Raw genomic sequence first — 20,388 nt, 5'->3', positions numbered from 1 at the left:
TCAATCCAGAACCCAATCCATCCATCCAGAAACCCACCCATCCAGGAACCATTGCATCAAAGAAAAATTCCATTAATCAAGGAGCCAATAGATCCATCCATCCACCCATCTATCAAATCCAGTCATCCATAAACTCATCAATCCAGAACCCAATCATCCATCCAGAAACCCATCCATCCAAAAACCCATACATCCAGGAACCCTTGCATTAAAGAACCATTCCATTAATCAAAGAGCCAATGCATCCATCCATCAACCCATCCATAAACCCATTCATCCGAGGAATAATTGCATCAAGGAAACATTCCATTAATCAAGGAGCTAATGCATCCATCCATCCACCTATCTATCAAATCCAGTCATCCATAAACTCATCAATTCAGAACCCAATCATCCATCCAGAAACCCATCCATCCAGAAACCCATACATCCAGGAACCCTTGCATCAAAGAACCATTCCATTAATCAAAGCCAATGCATCCATCCATCAACCCATCCAGAAACCCATTCATCCAAGGAACCATTGCATCAAGGAAACATTCCATTAATCAAGGAGCCAATGTATCCAGCCATCCATAAACCCTTCCGTCCAGGAGCCATTGCATCAAAGAAACATTCCATTAATCAACCAACGCATCCATTCATCCATCCATCTATCACATCCAGCCATCCATAAACCTGTCCATCCTGAACCAATTCATCCATTCATCCAGCCATTCATCAATGACCCCATACATCCATGCATCCATCCACTTAATTCACTCACCCTTGAATCAGTTTCTCACCCAAACCGCCCAGTCCTCAGTCGACTAACAACGTTCATAATTTCCTTCTCGTTTTATTTCATCCATTCACTCGTTTTTCTTTCCACCATTTCCCTTCCCCATCCGTCCCATCCCGATTGTGTTCCGGCAATTTACAGAGGCGCGTTTTATCCGCACGTGCTGCGGCACCATCCCCCTGACATCTGACCTCGTCCTACATTTAATGGACAACCTTGAGGAGGTCAAGCCGGCAGACCCTCCATCAACGACCACCACCGTTGCGTTCCACCCTTCCTTTTCCCCTCCCTCCACCGAATGTACCGTATTTTCCGCAATATAGGGCGCACCGGGTTATAGGGCGCACCCCCAAAAAATAGTTTTTGGTCCTATATTTTCCATACATAAGGCGCACCGGATTATAAGGCGCTACAATGGGAACGTCGACAAAACAGTCAGATAGTTCAGTCCAACTGATTACCCCCTTAACATTCCGAAAGCTTGCAAAGAAGCAAATACGTGTCTCAGACACGTGCGGATGGATGCGGTGTCCGTACGATGTCACTCAAATGCATCGTTCCAAATATCATTCGGAAGGTTAAAGTCTTGGGATTCAAGAAATGCCAACCATTCCTTAGTTTCTATTTTCTTTTTCGCTCGCAACTTTACTGTGCATATGACAATAAACACTTGGAATTGAGTTTAATTTAAAAAAAGACCCATCACAGAAACATCAAGATCACTCTGAAACAAGATACTGGGAAAATATCTAGCCGGAGTAGCTCACCGAAGTCGTTGCGTTCAATAATAATGTGCAACCATGGTCCTCTTATATCTGTGAGTGTAGTAAATCCAGGAGAGTAAAATATTTACAAATAGAGAATGGTAAAACATGTTTGCTCTATGCCGTAGACAACCAAATTTGCTATTCAAAAATCTAGTCGGCGGCTGCTTGCCTTTGTTGCAAGACCTTGCGACTTAATATTGATCCATATATAAGGCGCACTGTATTATAGGGCGCATGGTCAGTTTTTGAAAAAAATAAAGGCTTTTAGGTGCGCCTTATAGTGCGGAAAATACGGTAATCACTTTTATACGTCCGCCATTGGATGTTTACCAAGCCATTACAAAGCACTTAGTTGCGCATACGATTCTCCTTGATTGAATTGTTATTGCCACTCAAAATAAAGAAAATCCCGATCCCCTCACCCTTCCTCTCTTGCCCTCCTCTCACTCCAGGCCCATTTAGCTATCCGTGTCTCGCCGGTGGATAATCGAAAGCTGAATGTCAATACGGCGAGCGATTCCAATTCAATTTATTCTGTCGGCTCCGGTCGACGGCGACTGTGTCTTCCCATTTGGCTATCTTTTAGCGCTTCGCTCTCGCTTTGTAATTTCTCCCTGTTTGTCCTCTCGCTGCGATGCGAGTGTGCCGGTTTTGTGTGAGTGGGGCTGCCAAAGCTGTTAGAGGATATTGGGGAGTGGAAATGAGACTCACTTTAGGGACGAAAATAATAATGAGAGAGCAAAGTCAGGACGCTCCGCTTGTACGGTTGTCAAAGGATATTAAGATAATAGTTGGTTGTGATTTCAGTGTATTAGGCAACAGGGATACAGGTTTTCGTTTTACAGAGTTATTTTTTTTTTCAGCCCTTTGTTACCACGTTTTCCCTACTCTACAGCACTAACTACAAATTAATTACCGTAAATTCTGGACTATAGAGCGCACCTGATTATAAGCCGCACCCACCACATTTTGAGAGGATAACCGCTTTTGTACTTACACAAGCCGCACCTGTATATAAGCCGCGTGAGCCCACATTGAAATATGTAACCCAATACCTGCTTCGAGATGCGCAGTTTTAACTAGTCATAAAGTACACAGTTCAAAACCACAGCCGGCAAATCAACGGAAAATGATACCGGTACTTAATATTTGATGCAGACCTGCAGAGTCCGGGTCCCGTTAAAAGTAATCCAAGGAAAAAAAGTGTATATTTCCAAAGGTAAGGGTGGGAAAAATATATATCCACTATTGTCTGCCGTGTCCACAAACACTCACCTTTACCGGTCCCCACTTCCCGTCATCCCCCGCGTCTGTTACGCCCCTTCTTTATAATTGGTCAGTGCAAGACGTATCAGAATAAGTGTCCAAAATAAATACAAATAAATACATTACAGAAATATACAGTTGCAAATACATATTATACATGGTTACACGTGTTTACACATATTTACATAGAAAGACGATACACCGAGAGAGTTTTTAAAGCTTTAATAATAATATAACTTTCATCCCAAACCGTGCCTGTGAAGGGTAGCAAAACGCTACTAACAACAAGCTCGCAATACAGTTGACGGGTCTGTTAAGAAAAACATACCGTGCATGTAGAAACCACGGTAAATCGATCTTATCTTCCTCCCCATAACTGACTTCATCAAAGCTGTTCTCCTTTAGTATGGGAAAGAGACTTTGCTATATAGATGTCGTCCTACACTCCCTTATTCTAAAACACGCTAGCAACACGCTCGCAAGCTAAAGTTTGCGTGCAGTAGCTCTGTTTCCTTCTTTATCGGACTGCTCGATTGCGTTTAGCTTATAAGCTGCGTCATGTGCCTTGAACTCGAGCGCCGCTGGCGGCCGTTAGAAAAATGACATAAATTGGCCGCATCACTGAATAAGCCGCAGGGTTGAACGTTTGGGGGAAAAGAAGCGGCTTATAGTCCGGATTTTACGGTATATGTGTCCAAAAACGTAGAAAATGTGTACAGGCTGTTGTGATTAAACGGCTGCTGAAATAATTGAGTACGTTGACCTTTTCTATTCTACATTTTCTATTATATAGCTTATGAATGAGCTATATTTCATGTTGACAATATCAGTGTATTAGTTGTAAATGCTACATTCGTTGCAAACTGGTCATCCTTTTTATTTTATCGTCTATTTTATTGTATACTATAATCATTTTATATTTTATTTTTATTGTTTAATTCTTAACCAGCTCGGTAGCCTAGATGGTAGGGCGCACGCTCCGAGACTGGGAGGTTGCTGGTTCACCTAATGACTCCCAACACAGAAGTTGGGTCTAAAATGGCGGCAGCCCTGTTTGGCTGCTATAGCTTAACTGTACGGGTCAGGTGTATCGACATTTCGTTCTATGTGCATGGTTACAAAGGATGACAATAAAAGTAAATTCTAATTTATTGTATGGATGTTAAGAGGGGACTGTGTGAGAGTGTGATTGTGCCGACTGTGTTGAATGGTGCAGAGACTTGGAGCCTGAGAAGGAAATTAAAATGTTTTTGAGATGAAGTGTTTGAGGAGTATGCTAGGAGTGACAAGATTGGATAGATTGAGAAATGAAATTGTGAGAGACAGAACTGGAGTAGTAGTGGAACTGAGTAAGCATGTGGATAAGAGAGTACTCGGTTGGTTTGGACACATGGAGAGGATGGATGAGGAGAGAATGTTGAAGAGGATCTATAGAGCAGAAGTAAATGGAAGGAGACCAAGAGGAAGGCCGCCATTGACGTGGATGGATGGTGTTATGGAGTCCACTGCAGGAATGAGGTCTAAATCTAGTGGAAGCTAGAGCTCTTGTTGGCGACAGGAATGAGTGGAGAGTTGTTGTAAAAGCATAGTGGGATGTTTAGATGTGTTCTAAGGGATGGGCAGGGCACCTGTATGATGCGGCAGGGGTAAACCAGTGAAAGCTGTCGGGCCCTGCTGTTGAACAGAAGAGTGTGTTGTGTCACCCTGACCCGAGTGACATGGCCGCTTTCTTGTGTCCCGTTTCATCTGGAGGGACGAAAGCGATACCGACTTGTGTGCCGAGGTGCCTAACTTGTTTGGGCGTTTGGGTTGGCCATGGTCCAAACATTTTTGCGTGTTTTTTTGTTATCTTTCCCCTTTTTATTTTCTTTGTTATTGTATGTGTTTGTCTTGCTGTCAGTCACCCCGCTTGAGGGATATGACCAAGGTAGATAGATAGATTTTTATTGTTTGTTAATGCAACATCCATTGCAGCCTGGTCACCCAGAAAGAGGGATTACCTCATGTGCAGTCCCTTCTCAAGGTTTCTTCATTCTCCTCATGTTGATGTTTTTGAGTTTTTCCTTGCCCTCATGTCGGTTTTAGATCAGGGGATGGTGTCATAATAGTCTGTGGTTTGCAAAAATATGTATTCTGTGCAGCCCTTTGAGACTCTTTGTGATTAAGGGCGTCACAAATAAACATGACTTGACTTATGACTTTCTTTAGTAGTTACTGCCAACTTGACATGAATGCTCGTTTGCGCAACACTGCCTCTAGAGCAGCGGTCGGGAACCTATGGCTCGCGAGCCATATATGGCTCTTTCTATGAATATCTATGGCTCAGAGACAAATTTGATTGCATGCAAAATTTCTCCTTCTTGTTCGAAATTTGAGTTCTTCATCCTATTCAGGTACACGCAAATCCAATCCAAAGCTATGTATCAAACGTTACTTCGCAGTATATATAGGGCACGTTTTTCACTACAATTTACAGTCAAGGTGTCACACAAAAAAAGGGGGGAAAAAAACTCGTTTTGGCTGTACAACGCTAAAGAATCCTTTATTTAAAAGTTCACTATATAATCTATGTTCAGTGTTCAGATACTTTATGATGAATCCACAGAACTGTAAATACGCCAAAACACCGGAAGAGAACTTAGTCTTTTGATTGGGTGAGTGGGAGGGATGGGTGGAGCCATGCAAAAAGCGCAAGCACTCCCTCCCATCTCTCGCCCTACGCCATCTGCGCCAAAAGTGAGCTCATCAGGCTCCCTATTTGCAGAATGTTGTGACGTTTTTACACAATAACTGCTTGCATCTGGTTTTGAAACCAATATGTATGAAAAAAAAGGGTCAAAAGGAGTTAAACCGATCTTGAGTAATTGCAAGAAAGAGACAAGTTTAAAGTGCTATGTTTGTTGATTTTGGGACAGGGGCTCTGGCATTATTCTCCTTTCATAATTTTTATCAAATCATCAAAAATAAATGTGCTGAAGGCTAAGCTTTTGTCTGGGGTGCGGGTTTAGCAATTTTGTAAATTTGTCTCATAATATATGGTGTGGCTCTTTCCCAAAATAAAATTAATATTTTTTGCTTTTATGGCTCTTTGAGTCAAAAAGGTTCCCGACCCCTGCTCTAGAGGAAAATTGCACAAGAACTGCTAGTACTTGTTTAAGTATGATTTACAGTACAGTAAGCCCTCGTTATGCGAGTGGGTTTGTTTTAAAAAACAAAACAAAACAAAAAAGTGATGGGCAAAATCCGTGAGGTAGAAACCTTTAGTTTTGAACAATTACTATCCATTTTTCTTGTATTATATATATATATATATATATATATATATATATATATATATATATATATATATTTATATATAAGGCAGCACGGCGGCGCAGTGGTTAGCGCGTGTGCGGCACAGTTCTGAGGTCGTGGGAACCTCCTGAGTGGGTTCAAATCCAGCTCCCGGCCATACTGTGCGGAGTTTGTATGTTCTCCCCGTGCTTGCGTGGGTTTCCTCCGGCCACTCCGGTTTCCTCCCACATTCCAAAGACATGCATTTCAGGTGAATTGGCCGGTCCAAATTGTCCCTAGGTGTGACTGAGCGAGTGAGTTGTCTGTCCCCGTGTGCCCTGCGATTGGCTGGCAACCAGTCCAGGGTGTCCCCTGCCCACTGCCCGATGATTGCTGGGATGGGCTCCAGCATCCCCGCGACCCTACTGAGGATAAGCGGTGCAGCTGATGAGATGAGATGAGATATTTATATATATATATATATACACACATATTTTTTTTTCTTCAGGCTTAAACACATTGATCAAATTTTAGATCCACTGTTCTCTTTTTAATGTCAAGTAAAAACGTTTTATTTTAGATTTGCGCATTTTAAGGAGTAAATTACACCCATTTTTAAAACAATTTTACATTTTATGCAAAATGGAATTTACTATGAGATAGATAGAGAGATAGATAGATATGTGTATTAATTGTTACTACAACATCCATTGCAGCCTGGTCAACCTGGAAGGGGGGTTACCTCATGTGCGGCCCCTTCTCAAGGTTTCTACATTTACCTTAGGGGATGGTGTCATAATAGTCAGTGGTTTGCAATAATCTGTGGTCTGTGCAGCCCTTTGAGACTCCTTGTGAGTAAGAGCGTCACAAACAAACATGACTTGACAAACGTAATTATGAATACAAATTATCTTTTTTTTCTTGTTTAGATCTATTTAGAGCACATGTGTCAAACAGGCAGCCCGCGGGCCAGATTAGGCCCGCTAAGGGATTGAATCCGGCCCGCGAGACAACACTCAGAGAAGCGCAAGAGAAAAACAAGCTGCTTGTTGAAATATGTCCACTTGATGTTGCCAAAGCTAGGTGCCTCGAACAAAGACACTGTACTTTAATTTATTTCTCTCTCTCTCTCTCTCCCTCTCTTTTTCACCCCTTTTCTCCCACTCTGTCTCTGTCTCTTTCACTCTGTGTCTCTCTTTTTCTCTTCCTTTGTTGCTCTTTGTCTCTTTCTCTCTGTCTTTTAACCTATTTTGCTCTAACTTCCTTTTTCCCTTTTCTCTCTTTTCTCTTTCTCTCTTCATACCGTTCGCGCTTTCTTTTCTCTTTTCTCTCCTTCTGTCTTTCTATTTCTCTTTGGATTTCGTTCTTCCTCTCCCTTTCTTTTCCCCCTCTCTCACGACTTTTTATCTTTTGTTTCTCACGCTCTCTCCCTCTCCCTCTCCCTCTCTCTCTTTGTCCCGCCCTCTCTCCTTTTCCCTCCCTCTTTTTCTAACTTCTTTATCTCTCTATTTCTTTCTCTTTAATGTTTGTTCTATCGTGTGGCCCCCGAGTTAAAATGAGTTTGACACCCCTGATTTGGAGGTAAAGATAAGATCAAACATGTTCGCTTAAAAACCTTAAGAATTACTCATATGGAATATCGACCATTTTCATCAGCGATCGAGTTCGAAACTTGATCTAACTTGAAAAAACTAAAAAGAAAACAGTTAAGCTATGAGGACAGGCAAAATTTCGTAAAATGGGATCAAGCGAGGCGTGGGAGTTGATAGCGCTGACTTTTGGGTCTTTCGCTAATAAGCAAAAGCGGCAGAGCTAATCGCTAAACGTCAGCCCTGATAAACGTTTTTGCTGATGTAGGCGAGCGCCGCACCATAAACATAACGTCGGTCTGCCGGCAAAACATTAACATATGCGCTAAAGCGTCCGCCTGCGCCTACATCAGATTGCCCGTGACCTGAAAATTAAAACGCCGTGTTTTTTTTTTATCCAACGCTTCTTTGCCCTTATTGGCTGTTTGCACAGCCTGGGTCAGATCATCGATTAGCGAGGGTGGGCTGAGGCAGTTTCCATGATGGTCGATGGGAAAGACTGGCCGAGCGTGCCTCGGCGCATCCGATTTGCTGGTGTGAGCCGCCGCCAGGGATGGAGACTACAGTGAAGTCTCGGTTATCGCGGTTAATGGGGACCGAGACCACCCGCGAAAATTGAAAATCTCCTTTGACTCCCTCCTCCTCACAGATAAAATATGAAAATTCGGGTAAGCTTCGGGCTCGGTCCCTCAAATCAAGTTATTTTGTCGAGCTCAGGCTGGGCTGGGCAGTAATACCCGCAAGTTGGGTCGGGCTGGATTTTTTTAGGCCCGATATTCTTTTACTCCAATTCTTTTTAGAGGTTGCATTGTTCAATTATCGTTAAAAAAAATATTAATTGTAATTATATAATTTTTACTGTACTTTATTATCATATTGGGTGTTGGAGTAATCTAAAAGTAATGTAATTGAAAGTAATCAAGTTAAATTACTGCAGCGCTTCTCAATTATTTTCAGTCACGACCCCCCTTGGAAGAAGAAATCCCCTCGTGGTCCTAACAACCACCCCCTAAAATCCATCAATTATCAGCACTGCTTATCCTCAGTAGGGTCTCGGGGTGTAGGAGCCATTCCCGGGAATTTTGGGCCCTGAACTGGTGGCCAGCACACAGACACAGACAACTCACTCGTTTATTCACACCTAGGGGACAATTTGGACTGGCCAATTGACCTGAAATGTATGTTTTTGGAACTTGGGATGAAACCAGAGATAACCCACGTAAGCGCGGAGCAAACATCCATACTCCGCACAGGAAGGCAGTTAGCTGGATTCAAACCCACGACCTCAGAACTGTGCCGCGGACGTGCTAACCACTCATCTGCCGTGCCGCCTGTCCTCATCTGGGTTCATTATTATTTTCATGGGTGACTTGAGGGCCTGCTCCACTTCATATCTACAATATATACTCAATGCTTATACTCTGTGCTATATTCACAGCGTGGAGGTTAAATCTAAACAACACACTGCCAAAGAAAACGCCATTGCTCCCTAGTGTAGTGGAGGTGCAACAGTGTTCATTTTACCTGTGAAAAGTGATGGGTTCCAGGGACTCGCATGCTCCAAAATCTATTGGTCCCAACACAGATCTATGGCTCCCCAAAATGTAGTGCTATCGAGGTTGAAATTGTAAATCGGCGGCAAATATATAATATAAATCTATATATTCATTCACTTTTAATCATCACAGTTTATTGGTAATACAAATCAGTTATCACTTCAAGATTTTTCATTTCACAACAATATTGCACATTATTCAAAATAATATTGCTGAAATAATTATATTAATCTATATTTTCATTCAGCATTAATCATCACAGTTAATTGGTAGTACAAAGCAAGTTATCACTTCAGATTTTCCAGTTCATATATTCTTCGTGGTTTGCTGTCCTGCCACGGTTGTAATGCCTTCTCAAGGTCCAATTGTATGGTAAGATGCACCTTCATAAGCTGGTGTTGTTGTGTTGCTGCGTGCACGCATCACAGAATGTGTAGCCGCCATTATCATCCTCCTCGTAGCGTAACCAGGAATATAATTGAGTCCATTTTGGCAGAGTTAGGAGTATTCTTTAGTTTATTTTCTTTCGTCGAATCGTTGGCTTCAACACACGTGTTTTCCTTGCCTTCGCGATCTTCCAAAGAATTTCTCCGCCGTTTTTTCGTGCCAGAATTATTGCCGTTGTTATCACTTTCTGCATTAAGTTTCGACTTATTACTGGCCCTGAAGAAATGACCAATTTTGTGTTGATTTTCACCTTCCCTCGACGACAAGCACCACCACATTGACCGTTTGCCGAGATCGGCGTGCAGACGAAAACTTGAACCGCGAGACCAAAACAACAATGGCGGGTCTGCCTAACGAAAAGTTTGGAGTGCGGTAAATCTTTGCTTAAAAAAATAATGTAATCGGGTAATGACAATTTTGTGTCAAAAAAGTTGCGTCCCGGGGACGCACATGACTTGACACCATGCGTCCCCAGCAAAAATGATGCGTCTAGGACGCAGGGACGCGGGCAAACCAGAACACTGGCCCAATTGTACTTGATTCTTTGGAAAAAAACTTCCTGAAAGGTCAATCTCCACCATAAGGGCCCGCCCACTCTTTGAGAACCACTGCATTACTACAATATTATGGTATTCGAATTACGTCACTGGTTACATATCTCAACAGGTAACTCGCAACTGTATTGTAATCCATTTTTCAAGTACTGTATTTTCCGCACTATAGGGCGCACCGGGTTATGGGGCGCACCCCCAAAAAATAGTTTTTGGTCCTATATCTTCCATTACATAAGGCGCATTGGATTATAAGGCGCTACAATGGGAACGTCGACAAAACAGTCAGATAGTTCAGTCCAACTTATTACCCCCTTAACATTCCCAAAGCTTGCAAAGAAGCAAATACGTGTCGTAGACACATGCGGATGCGGTGTCCGTACGATGTCACTCAAATGCATCGTTCCAAATATCATTCGGAAGGTTAAAGTCTTGGGATTCAAGAAATACCAACCATTCCTTAGTTTCTATTTTCTTTTTCACTCGCAACTTTACTGTGCATATGACAATAAACACTTGGAATTGAGTTTAATTTAAAAAAAGACCCATCACAGAAACATCGATATCACTCTGAAACAAGATACTGGGAAAATATATAGCTGGAGTAGCTCACCGAAGTCGTTGCGTTCAATAATAATGTGCAACCATGGTCCTCTTATATCCGTGAGTGTAGTAAATCCAGGAGAGTAAAATATTTACAAATACAGAATGGTAAAACATGTTTCCTCTATGCCATAGACAACCACACTTGCTATTCACATTCATCTTTTTTGGCCAATTGCAGGCTTTGTTTCGCCCCTTTAGCCTATGCGAGCCTGTAAATGATAAAAAAGATCCGCCCCCTTTACCTCCGGATAACTTTAGCCAATAGTGATCGATTTAAATGATGATTGACACATTGGTTAGCCAATGAAATGCCGGTATATAAATCCCAGCATACACCGCGGACTACTTCGCGTACGGGGGAAAATCGAGTCGGCGGCTGGTTGCATTAGTTGCAAGACTTTGCGACTTGATATTGATTCATATATAAGGCGCATGGTCAGCTTTTGAAAAAAAATAAGACTTTTAGGTGCGCCTTGTAGTGCGGAAAATACGGTAACCCTCCCAACCCTGGCCACCGCTGTTGGAAAGCGTCACCGCCGGCCCGATGTGATTAAAAATGGTTGGATGGGAAGTGACAACGTTACTAAGGCGTGGATCATCACACAAAAGGGAAGCCCGGAGGGATGAAAAGCACGCGCCTGGCGACGCTATTGATCTGCAAAGCACACACTCTAATGAAAGCTTTTGTCTTTGCAAATGGAAACCCAGCAGCGAGAGAGGGAAGTGAATCATCAAGCGTATGTGTGCACGTGTAAATTGCCTTTGTGAAAAAAGGTGTCCTTTGGTTACGAGGTCCGTAATACACGGTAATAACAACAACAGGAACAAAACAGTAATTAGCCAAGTGCTGTGTAAAAGTTTCCCCCCCGTTTACACACTTCCGCTTTACAGTTTTTTTGGCCCTCTTTATGGCATTTTCCCCACATCAACTAGAAATCTCATCTCATCTCATTAGCTACACCGCTTATCCTCAGTAGGGTCGCGGGGGTGCTGGAGCCCATCCCAGCAATCATCGGGTAGTGGGCAGGGGACACTCTGAACTGGTTGCCAGCCAATCGCAGGGCACACAGGGACAGACAACTCGCTCGGAAAATTCACACCTAGGGACAATTTGGACCGGCCAATCAACCTGACATGCATGTCTTTGGAATGTGGGAGGAAAGCAGAGTGCCCGGAGGCAACCCACGCAAGCACAGGGAGAACATGCAAACTCCACACAGGAGGTTCGATCTCATGACCTCAGAACTGTGCCGCACACGCGCAAACCACTGCGCCGCCGTGCTGCCCCCATTAAACATCTCATTATCTCATCTCATTAGCTGCACCGCTTATCCTCAGTAGGGTCGCGGGGGTGCTGGAGCCCATCCCAGCAATCATCGGGCAGTGGGCAGGGGACACCCTGAACTGGTTGCCAGCCAATCGCAGGGCATACGGGGACAGACAACTCACTCGCTCATTCACACCTAGGGACAATTTGGACCGGCCAATCCACCTGAAATGCATGTCTTTGGAATGAGGAAACCGGAGTGCCCGGAGGAAACCCACGCAAGCACGGGGAGAACATACAAACTCTGCACAGTAAGTCCGGTAGCTGGATTTGAACCCACACAGGAGGTTTCCAAGACCTTAGAACTGTGCCGCACACGCGCTAACCACTGCGCCGCCGTGCTGCCCCCCATTAAATCATATCTGTTTTAATTGTGTGCTATTAATCGCTTCTAAACGACAAATACTGCCACCTACAGGACTGGAGTGGATTGTATGTTTCGAAAGGTCAATTTTATAACAAGCTGAGTCACACCAACTTTCCACTGTTATTGTTTGAGCCTAACAGGATTTTAAAAAAGCTAATTCTTGAAAAGAACCATTTCATTATTCGTGGATTATTTTTCCCTCAAGCTTGCCTTATTAGTGGACTTCGAACGAGCGCACTCGACATTGTCGGCACACCGACGACAAACTGATCGTGCGGCTCAAGTCAAAGAAGAAGCAAATTAAAGTGACACACGCAGCAGTTCGTGTCGAGATGATTTGTTTTGTGCGAGAGTCGAAAAGCGGGAGACCCCGTGGTGAGACCTGATTTAGGGTCGGAAAGACAAACAAGACTTCGCAGCGAGGGGGCCTCGGTGGCCACAACATGAAAAGAAAACACGTACGGGCAAAGCTGAAAGATTAGACTTTAAAAAAAGGGAGTTCCAGATAAGTGGTAAGGGAGGAAAAACTTAAGCTTGGAGGTCACGTGCTAGGAACAAAACTCACAGGGGTTTGACGCGTAGATAAGAAAGAAAAAAGAAAGAGAGATAGAAGGAAAGAAAGACAGAAAGTCAGAAATAAAGAAAGAGAGAAAGAAGGAGGGAGAGATAAAGATAGAGAAAGAGAAATAGAGAGAAAGAAAGAAATAAAAAAGAAAAAAAAGAAAGAAAAAGCTAAAGCTAAAGAAAGAAAGAAAGAAGGAAAGGAAGAAAAAAGAATAAAAGAAAGAAAAAAAAGAGACAGAAACAAAGAAAGAAAATAAGAAAGAAAATAATAAAAAAAAGAAAGAAAGACAAAGTGACAGACAGACTAAAGGAAAAGAGAGAAAGAGAAAAAGAGAGAGAACAAAAGATATCGAAAGAAAAAAGTGAAAGAGGGAAGAGAAGGGGGAGAGAATAAGACAGAGAGAGAAAAGAGAGACAGAGAAAGACAGAGAAAGAGAGAAGAAATAGAGAGACAAAGAAGAAGAGAAAGGGACAGAAAAAAGAGACAAATAAAGCAAAAAATGTATACAGAAAAATAAAATGAGTGAAATAAAAATAGTAAAAAATAACAAGCTACAAAACACTGGGGCAATGCCTGGAAACATTTATGACGCCCTTCAAGAAGAAAACTTCCATGTTTTTGCCAACATTATTCATATAATAAGTAACAGTGGCAATATTGGGGTTTCGACAGTACTGACTTCAAAATTTACAACCTACTCGCGATTTTTTAACATTTTCACTCACAAATCTTCTCAATGTTTACATCTGAAATGAACAGGAGTAGAACTTGTCTATCAAAAAAGCTACACTTCTTTTTCTGTATCATTAACATCAATGTTAGGGGCCTGAAGCTTCCTTTAATCCTCAAGGAACGCCGACAAGCGAATGCAGTTTGGTCCATTATTGCAACCAGCAATGCCAATACCACCAAAAGACACCTCTGTGTTGCAATTTGGCACTATTATCTGCAGTATTGTTGCCCTGTTGTCTAGAAAAATTGTTTTCACATTTTATTCGACAAAGAACTCTTTCACGTTTTCTTTCGGTGCAGTAGTAAATATGTGCCTGTGTTTGTACACGCCATCTTGAATGGCCTGAAAAAATTTGATGTAAACAACTCGGGGCAGGACTGACAACAACGCAGCTGAAAACTGCGTCAATTCTGCGGGGGCAAGATGGCATTGACGTTCTGCAGCTAGTACAAAGACAAAATAGAGTTCTGTTGTACGCATTTTTTTAATCAGGTGTGGTTTGTAGTCTAGTTTCTTCATTTTCCTCATGTTGAGGTTTTTGAGTTTTTCCCTGCCCTCATGTTGGTTCAAGATCAGGGGATGGTGTCATAATAGTCTGTGTAATAACCTGTGCAGCCCTTTGAGACTCTTTGTGATTAAGGGCGTCACAAATAAAAATGACTTGACTAGTCCAGTATTTGCGGTAATCCATCAACTATTCATTCAAATTATAAATCTAGCCCAATATTCGCGATAGGGTAAAGCCTTTCAGGCTCACAGTACGCATTTTAACTTCGACTCACCGGGTTGAGAAGTACGGTGAGGAACAACTCTCCCCCTCGTATGCTTTTGTCCAGTTCTTTGGGCCCGCCGGGATATTCCTTGTAGTAGATGGTGTGCGTGAACAAGCCGCATGTTTGTCGAGGTAGGACCTGCAACGGAAAAGAAAGACTTTTGTCAGGATCTAGCATACAGCCGTCCTCCAGAGGGCGCCAAAAGGCGAGCAAAGTCGAAGGACCCACACCTGTTCGTCATCACTGGCACCTGAGTCGAAACAGAATCCAATATTTAAGGACTGTGTCGTAAGCAAAAGATGTCGGATTAGGGTTTGCCCCGATCTCCTGCCTGGGGATACTTGTCGAAGATCTATTCTGAACTTCCTTAACTTTATTAGTGTTTCCGGACAGTGTTTTTTTGTTACTCCTTTACTCCCCCCTCTCCCAATGTGGTGAATGCCTTTTATTATTTCCCTTTGCCGAAAAAAACACTCTTGTCATTCGCCTTGTTCAAAGTCAAAGTGTCCTTAGGCATTGCAAGGCTGACGCCGCTTTTGGTGTGTGAGTGTGTGTGTGTGAATGGGTTAGTGTGAAGCACATTGTATAGTGACTTGAAAAGGGCTGGATAAATGCAGACCATTTACCATTTGCGTGCCTGTGCTTGGGTCTGCCTCACCAAAACATAACTTTGTCTTGAAAATCACATATCGTGGTGAACAGGAATTCTTTTCCTCTTAAGTATGTGCATGTGTCTTTTCCCACTTTGTTTTTCGCCGCGTGTTTTGTAATTAATATTAAATTGTCCAGATAGCTCCCAGTTAGTGCGCGGCCTCCCTAAGGCTTACCATATAGTTTGGCCTAGGTTAGCACCGAGAGCTATCGCTAGCTGGCTTGCCTTCCGTGCTCATTGTTTTTTTCTCTCAGCTGGGTTCATGTTTGTTGCTGGTAATTTTTTTGTCGTTGGCTCTCTATTATTCTGTCTGCTTACTGCATGTTTTCCTGTCTATCGTCCCGGTTAGCCATTCTTAGCAGCCGGCTAGCCTGCCTGTGTGTTATTTTTACCAGTTCGCCCCATTTTTGCTGCTCGCCATTTGTTGTACCATTGCTGCACCCACCTGCGACACAACGCCTAAGCATTCTCCACAAAAAATTACCAAAACCTGGCTTCAAACACTCAAAAACTTAAACTCGTTAACATGTAAACCATCGGGGGACTGGCTTGCTAGAGTTCTCTCTCTCTCTCTCTCTCTCTCTCTCTCTCTCTCTCTCTCTCTCTCTCTCTCTCTCTCTCTCTCTCTCTCTCTCTCTCTCTCTCTCTCTCTCTCTCTCTCTCTCTCTCTCTCTCTCTCTCTCTCTCTCTCTCTCTCTCTCTCTCTCTCTCTCTCTCGATAGAGATGGATAGGTAGATGTCTCAATTGATGTCTCGATAAATAGATAGAGAGACAGAGACACAGATAGATATAGATAGATAGATGTATAGATAGATGTCTAGATAGATGTCTAGTTAGATAGATAGATAGATAGATGGATGTCTAGTTAGATAGATAGATAGATAGATAGATAGATAGATGTCTAGTTAGATAGATAGATAGATGGATGTCTAGATAGATAGATAGATAGATGTCTAGATAGATAGATAGATAGATGTCTAGATAGATAGATAGATGTCTAGATAGATAGATAGATAGATATAGATAGATGTATAAATAGATGTCTAGATAGATAGATAGATATTATGCAAACAACACATACTATTTTCCCACATTTGGTATGTTTCAGAATTTGGAAATCCCTTTATATGTTACATCAATAACTAAAGTTTATGAGTGTGTCTAAGATATGCATGTACATACGTCAGAATACTGTGTTCTCGATTTTATTTTAATTTTAGATTGCCTTCTAGGACGACGTGTATATTTTTGGTGTTTTTAGCAAACATGTGTCCCCAAAAGTGCGACTTAAATATGTTTCTTTCCTTTTTAACTGGTCAGACTCCAAAGAGACTTATAATCCAGGAACTAGGGTTTATTGTTGACTTATTTGTCCTGAAAAAGGAGAAAATGAATATGAAATCCAACTCGACTGTTATAGTTTGCTTTGTTTTTGTCCGTGTGAACACTGTTAAGGACAGTGCTAGCAATCAGGGAGGTCAAACAAGGACACGGGCATCCGAATCAATTGGGTTTCCCTCCAATCTTGCATACCGGAGCCTTTCTTTATTATTTAGGGAGAGAAGGTGGCCTCATTAGACACAGAGTCACGCTCCAACTCACTCCATTTGTATATTTAATGCGTATTAATTGGAGCAGCCTTCATCTTTCAGTCTCCGAGACGCACCTTGTCCCCAAAACGCTGACTCCGACATTTCCTGCTGACAAATCGCCCGCCAAGGTAGCAACAAACACGTCGGGGGAAATATTTGTCGGTGAGGGAATAATTCATCAAAGGGCGTAAAAAGAGAAACATGGTGCCGTGTGTAGAAATACGAGTACAGATGAATAAATACAGACGCTCCCCTACTTACGACTATTCGAGTCACGAAAAACGGTGGATGCTAAAAATTTCCGGACATTGCTGTTAGTTAGATTTTGTATTGTGTGCACCTTTTTCTGAGTACAGGACAGTACTGTAGTACTATTTCCCGCCACTACCGGCGCGTGGCGCTGTGAGAGGTCACCCAGCATTCACCCCGAAGAAGAAATACGGCTTCTTCTTCCTAGTTCCTGTGCAAACATGCTATACTGTATCTCCAGCGCACTAAGAACTTTTTATTGTGTAATACCTCGTACATCCATTCAATATGGTTGGTGTAAAGTGTAAAGAAAAGGCAAGCCGTTTCATTGGAAATGAAAGTGGATTAAGAAAGCTTAATGCGGTTGAGAAGATGGTTGGATTGCTTTTTTTTCCGAGTCAAGTCAAGTCAAATTTTTTTATATAGCCCTTAATTACAAAAATGTCTCAAAAGACTGCACAGGATTACAATGACACAATGACCTGATCTTAAACCAACCTGCGGGCAAGGAACAACTCAAAACCTCAGCGTGAGGAAAAAGAGAAACCTTGAGAAGGGACCTCACAAGTGGTACCCCCCTTTCAGGATGACCAGGGTGAATTACATTTAGCATTACAGTACACAAACATAGTAAACACTAGGTAACATGTTGAAAATTTGTCCGGACAGTGCATGACAGCAGCGACGCCCCCAGCCTGTAAACTAGTCCAGATAGTCTATGACGGCCACGAGGCAGCTTCCCATCTCTGCCAGCTGGTCCATACAGGCGTTCACATGCTTCAGGTCAAACACTGGTCAGCTGACTCATTTCAATTCGTTCTTCTCCTTCGTATCACCACCAGGCAGGCGGCCACTTTTTACCACAGTGGAGGAAGTCGCCTAACTCTTGAAGCTCATCTTCCAAAAGTAAGGTAAACACTTAATTTATCTTAATAGGGCATGTTATTTCATGAAATATTTATTTTTTTAGGACAAAACAATACAAGTTACTTATGCAAGCCTTAAACATACTTATATAAACCATAAACATACAAAATATAGCACTGAAGCAACTTACAAAGAAATGAAACATATGATTATATGCCGTATCAATGAATTAAGACATAAGTAAATCAAGTCATACCTAAGTACCTGTATATGACATAAATCAGGTAAGATCAGGCTTAAAAAAATCCAGCCCAATCCGACCTGAACCGCGGGTTTAAAAACCCAAACCCGTCCAAACCTGACTGATTAATTTTGTATGCAAAACAGAGCTCGAAGTAAAGCTTCGGGTGCGTACTTCAGCGCATAAGTGTGCGGCTGAAATACTCTTTTTTGGGGCCGAGTCCCTCGATTCAAATGTGCACTAAGAAGTGCAACGCCGGAAGTGTGCATTTCGGCGAAGTTCAGTGAAATGAAACAGAGCAAAATAGCACCGAAACAAAAATTAAATTCTCCAGATTACAAGCTACGAATGGTGAAATATTCAGTCCGTCTGCGAACCCCAGTTTACTCTAGGCAAGCTTTTCGACCCTGACTCACTCCTGTTTTGGCTCCCGTCTGTTTCCTGGCCTCGACCCGTTTTTTGATCCCAACCACATTTTTGCTCTCCTGTCCCGGCTACTGACCTGTTTTTCCGCTCCCGACACCGCCATCGCTCGCCACGGAAGTGGCACTTCCGCGTTCAGAGCAACCTGCTCCCCGCTACCACTGGGTCGTGTGTGCAATCCTTTCACTTCTTCCCAACAAAACTGAGAGAAAACGTACGCAAGTGGGTCCTGTCTCTGTTCTGGCCCTGACACTTATAACATTGGTACCCATTAGGGGTTGGAATTGGGGGGTTTGGTCACCTAATGAATCCCAATACATCAGTTGGGTTCAAATGGACCCAATAGAATCTCATTGTAAGAATGTGGTACCATTAAAAACTGAAACTGAAACTGTTATTTTTTGTGGGTGTTTTGTCGTATATTTTGTCATATATTTTGTACTTTAGTTTGTCATGTACAGGTATTTGAACGTTTACCGGTATTTTGTTGTGTATTTTTGTATTTTATTGTGTACTTTTTGGTATTCTGTTGTAAATTTTTGTTAAACATTTTGTCATGCAGTTTGTCGTGTATTTTGTCATACATTTTGTTTTGCAGTTTGTCATGTATTTTAAAATATAACGGTATTTTGTTGTGTATTGTTTTGTATTTTGTTGTGTATTTTGTCCTTTATTTTTTCATGTATTTTTTTTTTGTTTTTTTTTTTTTAATTATTACAAGCAAAATGGCAGAAGATTGGATTGGGCTGCTTGGGAGCTGCAGTGCCCAGTTTAGCCAGCAGATGGTGTTAGGGATTCCATGAAAGCAAACCACACAAAAGAAGATGTTGATCATTTTTGTTGGTATTTATTGGCGATGTCTTGGCATGAAACCTAGCTTAAGACCCTTGCGAAGGTCTAAAGTACGACTGTGTGAATTTTCACAAAAATCGGTTAAGCTGTTTCAAAACCTATATGTCGCTTACACACATACACAAATCGGGATGGCTGGATTAGTATTATTTCAAGATTTCTTTTATTGTGATATAAGAACAATATTATTTAAAAACACTTTTTAGAAATTCTTTTTGCTTTGTGTTGCTAGAGTTTGCAATCAAAAGTCAATATGTAACGGGTGTAATAATAACTTTTGATTTATTGAAATTCTTGCTGAAATATGTTGTATAGTTTCTGTATAAGTGTCCTGCAATGATGAGTCCAACAGTGCCACCTGCTGGTATGTGGTAAGGTTTGGTTTGGCTTTAGACTTTGCAACAGGAAGGTGGGGGTTGTTGGCGGTCCACAACGAGCTGCCAACGGTAAGACACGATCTTTTGGTGCTCCGCAAAAAGTTAATTTTAAACATTAAAACCACAGCTGACAAATCTCTCATTACATGCACAGTAATGTGATTGATGATGTCAAGCTGTTTGGATTTATTTTCGTTTTGTTTCTGTCGCCTTTTATGTTAGTTTTACCGGACGTTGCATGTTGTGCTAAAAGGCTAATTCCCCTTATAGAGATCAAAGCCAGCAGAGAAGCTCACCACTTGTGTTGTGACTCATTCATTTGCAGGTAAATTGTACCCGTTTTTATACTCATTATTGTTATTATTTCTATTTTCTCATACATATGAAAAGGATGATGTTGGTTAAAATTCAGACTAAAGAAAAACATGTTGAATTCATTGTAAACGTTAAAAAAAACAACACTATACGATCTCTTGTTAAAAGTATCTTGTTAAAATGGATGTAAAAATGTATTGTGATGGTTGATATTCTAA

The 20,388-nt window shown here is 41.9% G+C and overlaps 1 protein-coding gene across 2 annotated transcripts in view; it reads right to left on the bottom strand.

The window, feature by feature from the left end:
* The window catches only part of ndst3 (N-deacetylase/N-sulfotransferase (heparan glucosaminyl) 3), a 123,489-nt gene that overhangs the window by 26,699 nt on the left and 76,402 nt on the right, over positions 1-20,388 (bottom strand). For both annotated transcript variants that reach the window (XM_088341388.1, XM_088341389.1), the window contains exon 6: positions 14,611-14,739. In XM_088341388.1, coding sequence (XP_088197514.1) covers positions 14,611-14,739 — 129 coding nt within the window. The remainder of the gene's footprint in view (positions 1-14,610; positions 14,740-20,388) is intronic.

This window comes from Urocampus carinirostris, chromosome 8 (assembly GCF_059441175.1).
Source record: "Urocampus carinirostris isolate Australia breed hairy pipefish chromosome 8, RoL_Ucar_1.0, whole genome shotgun sequence".
Classification (NCBI taxonomy): domain Eukaryota; kingdom Metazoa; phylum Chordata; class Actinopteri; order Syngnathiformes; family Syngnathidae; genus Urocampus; species Urocampus carinirostris.
The sequence above is the reverse complement of the archived record's forward strand: the minus strand, read 5'-3'. Positions and strand labels throughout refer to the sequence as shown.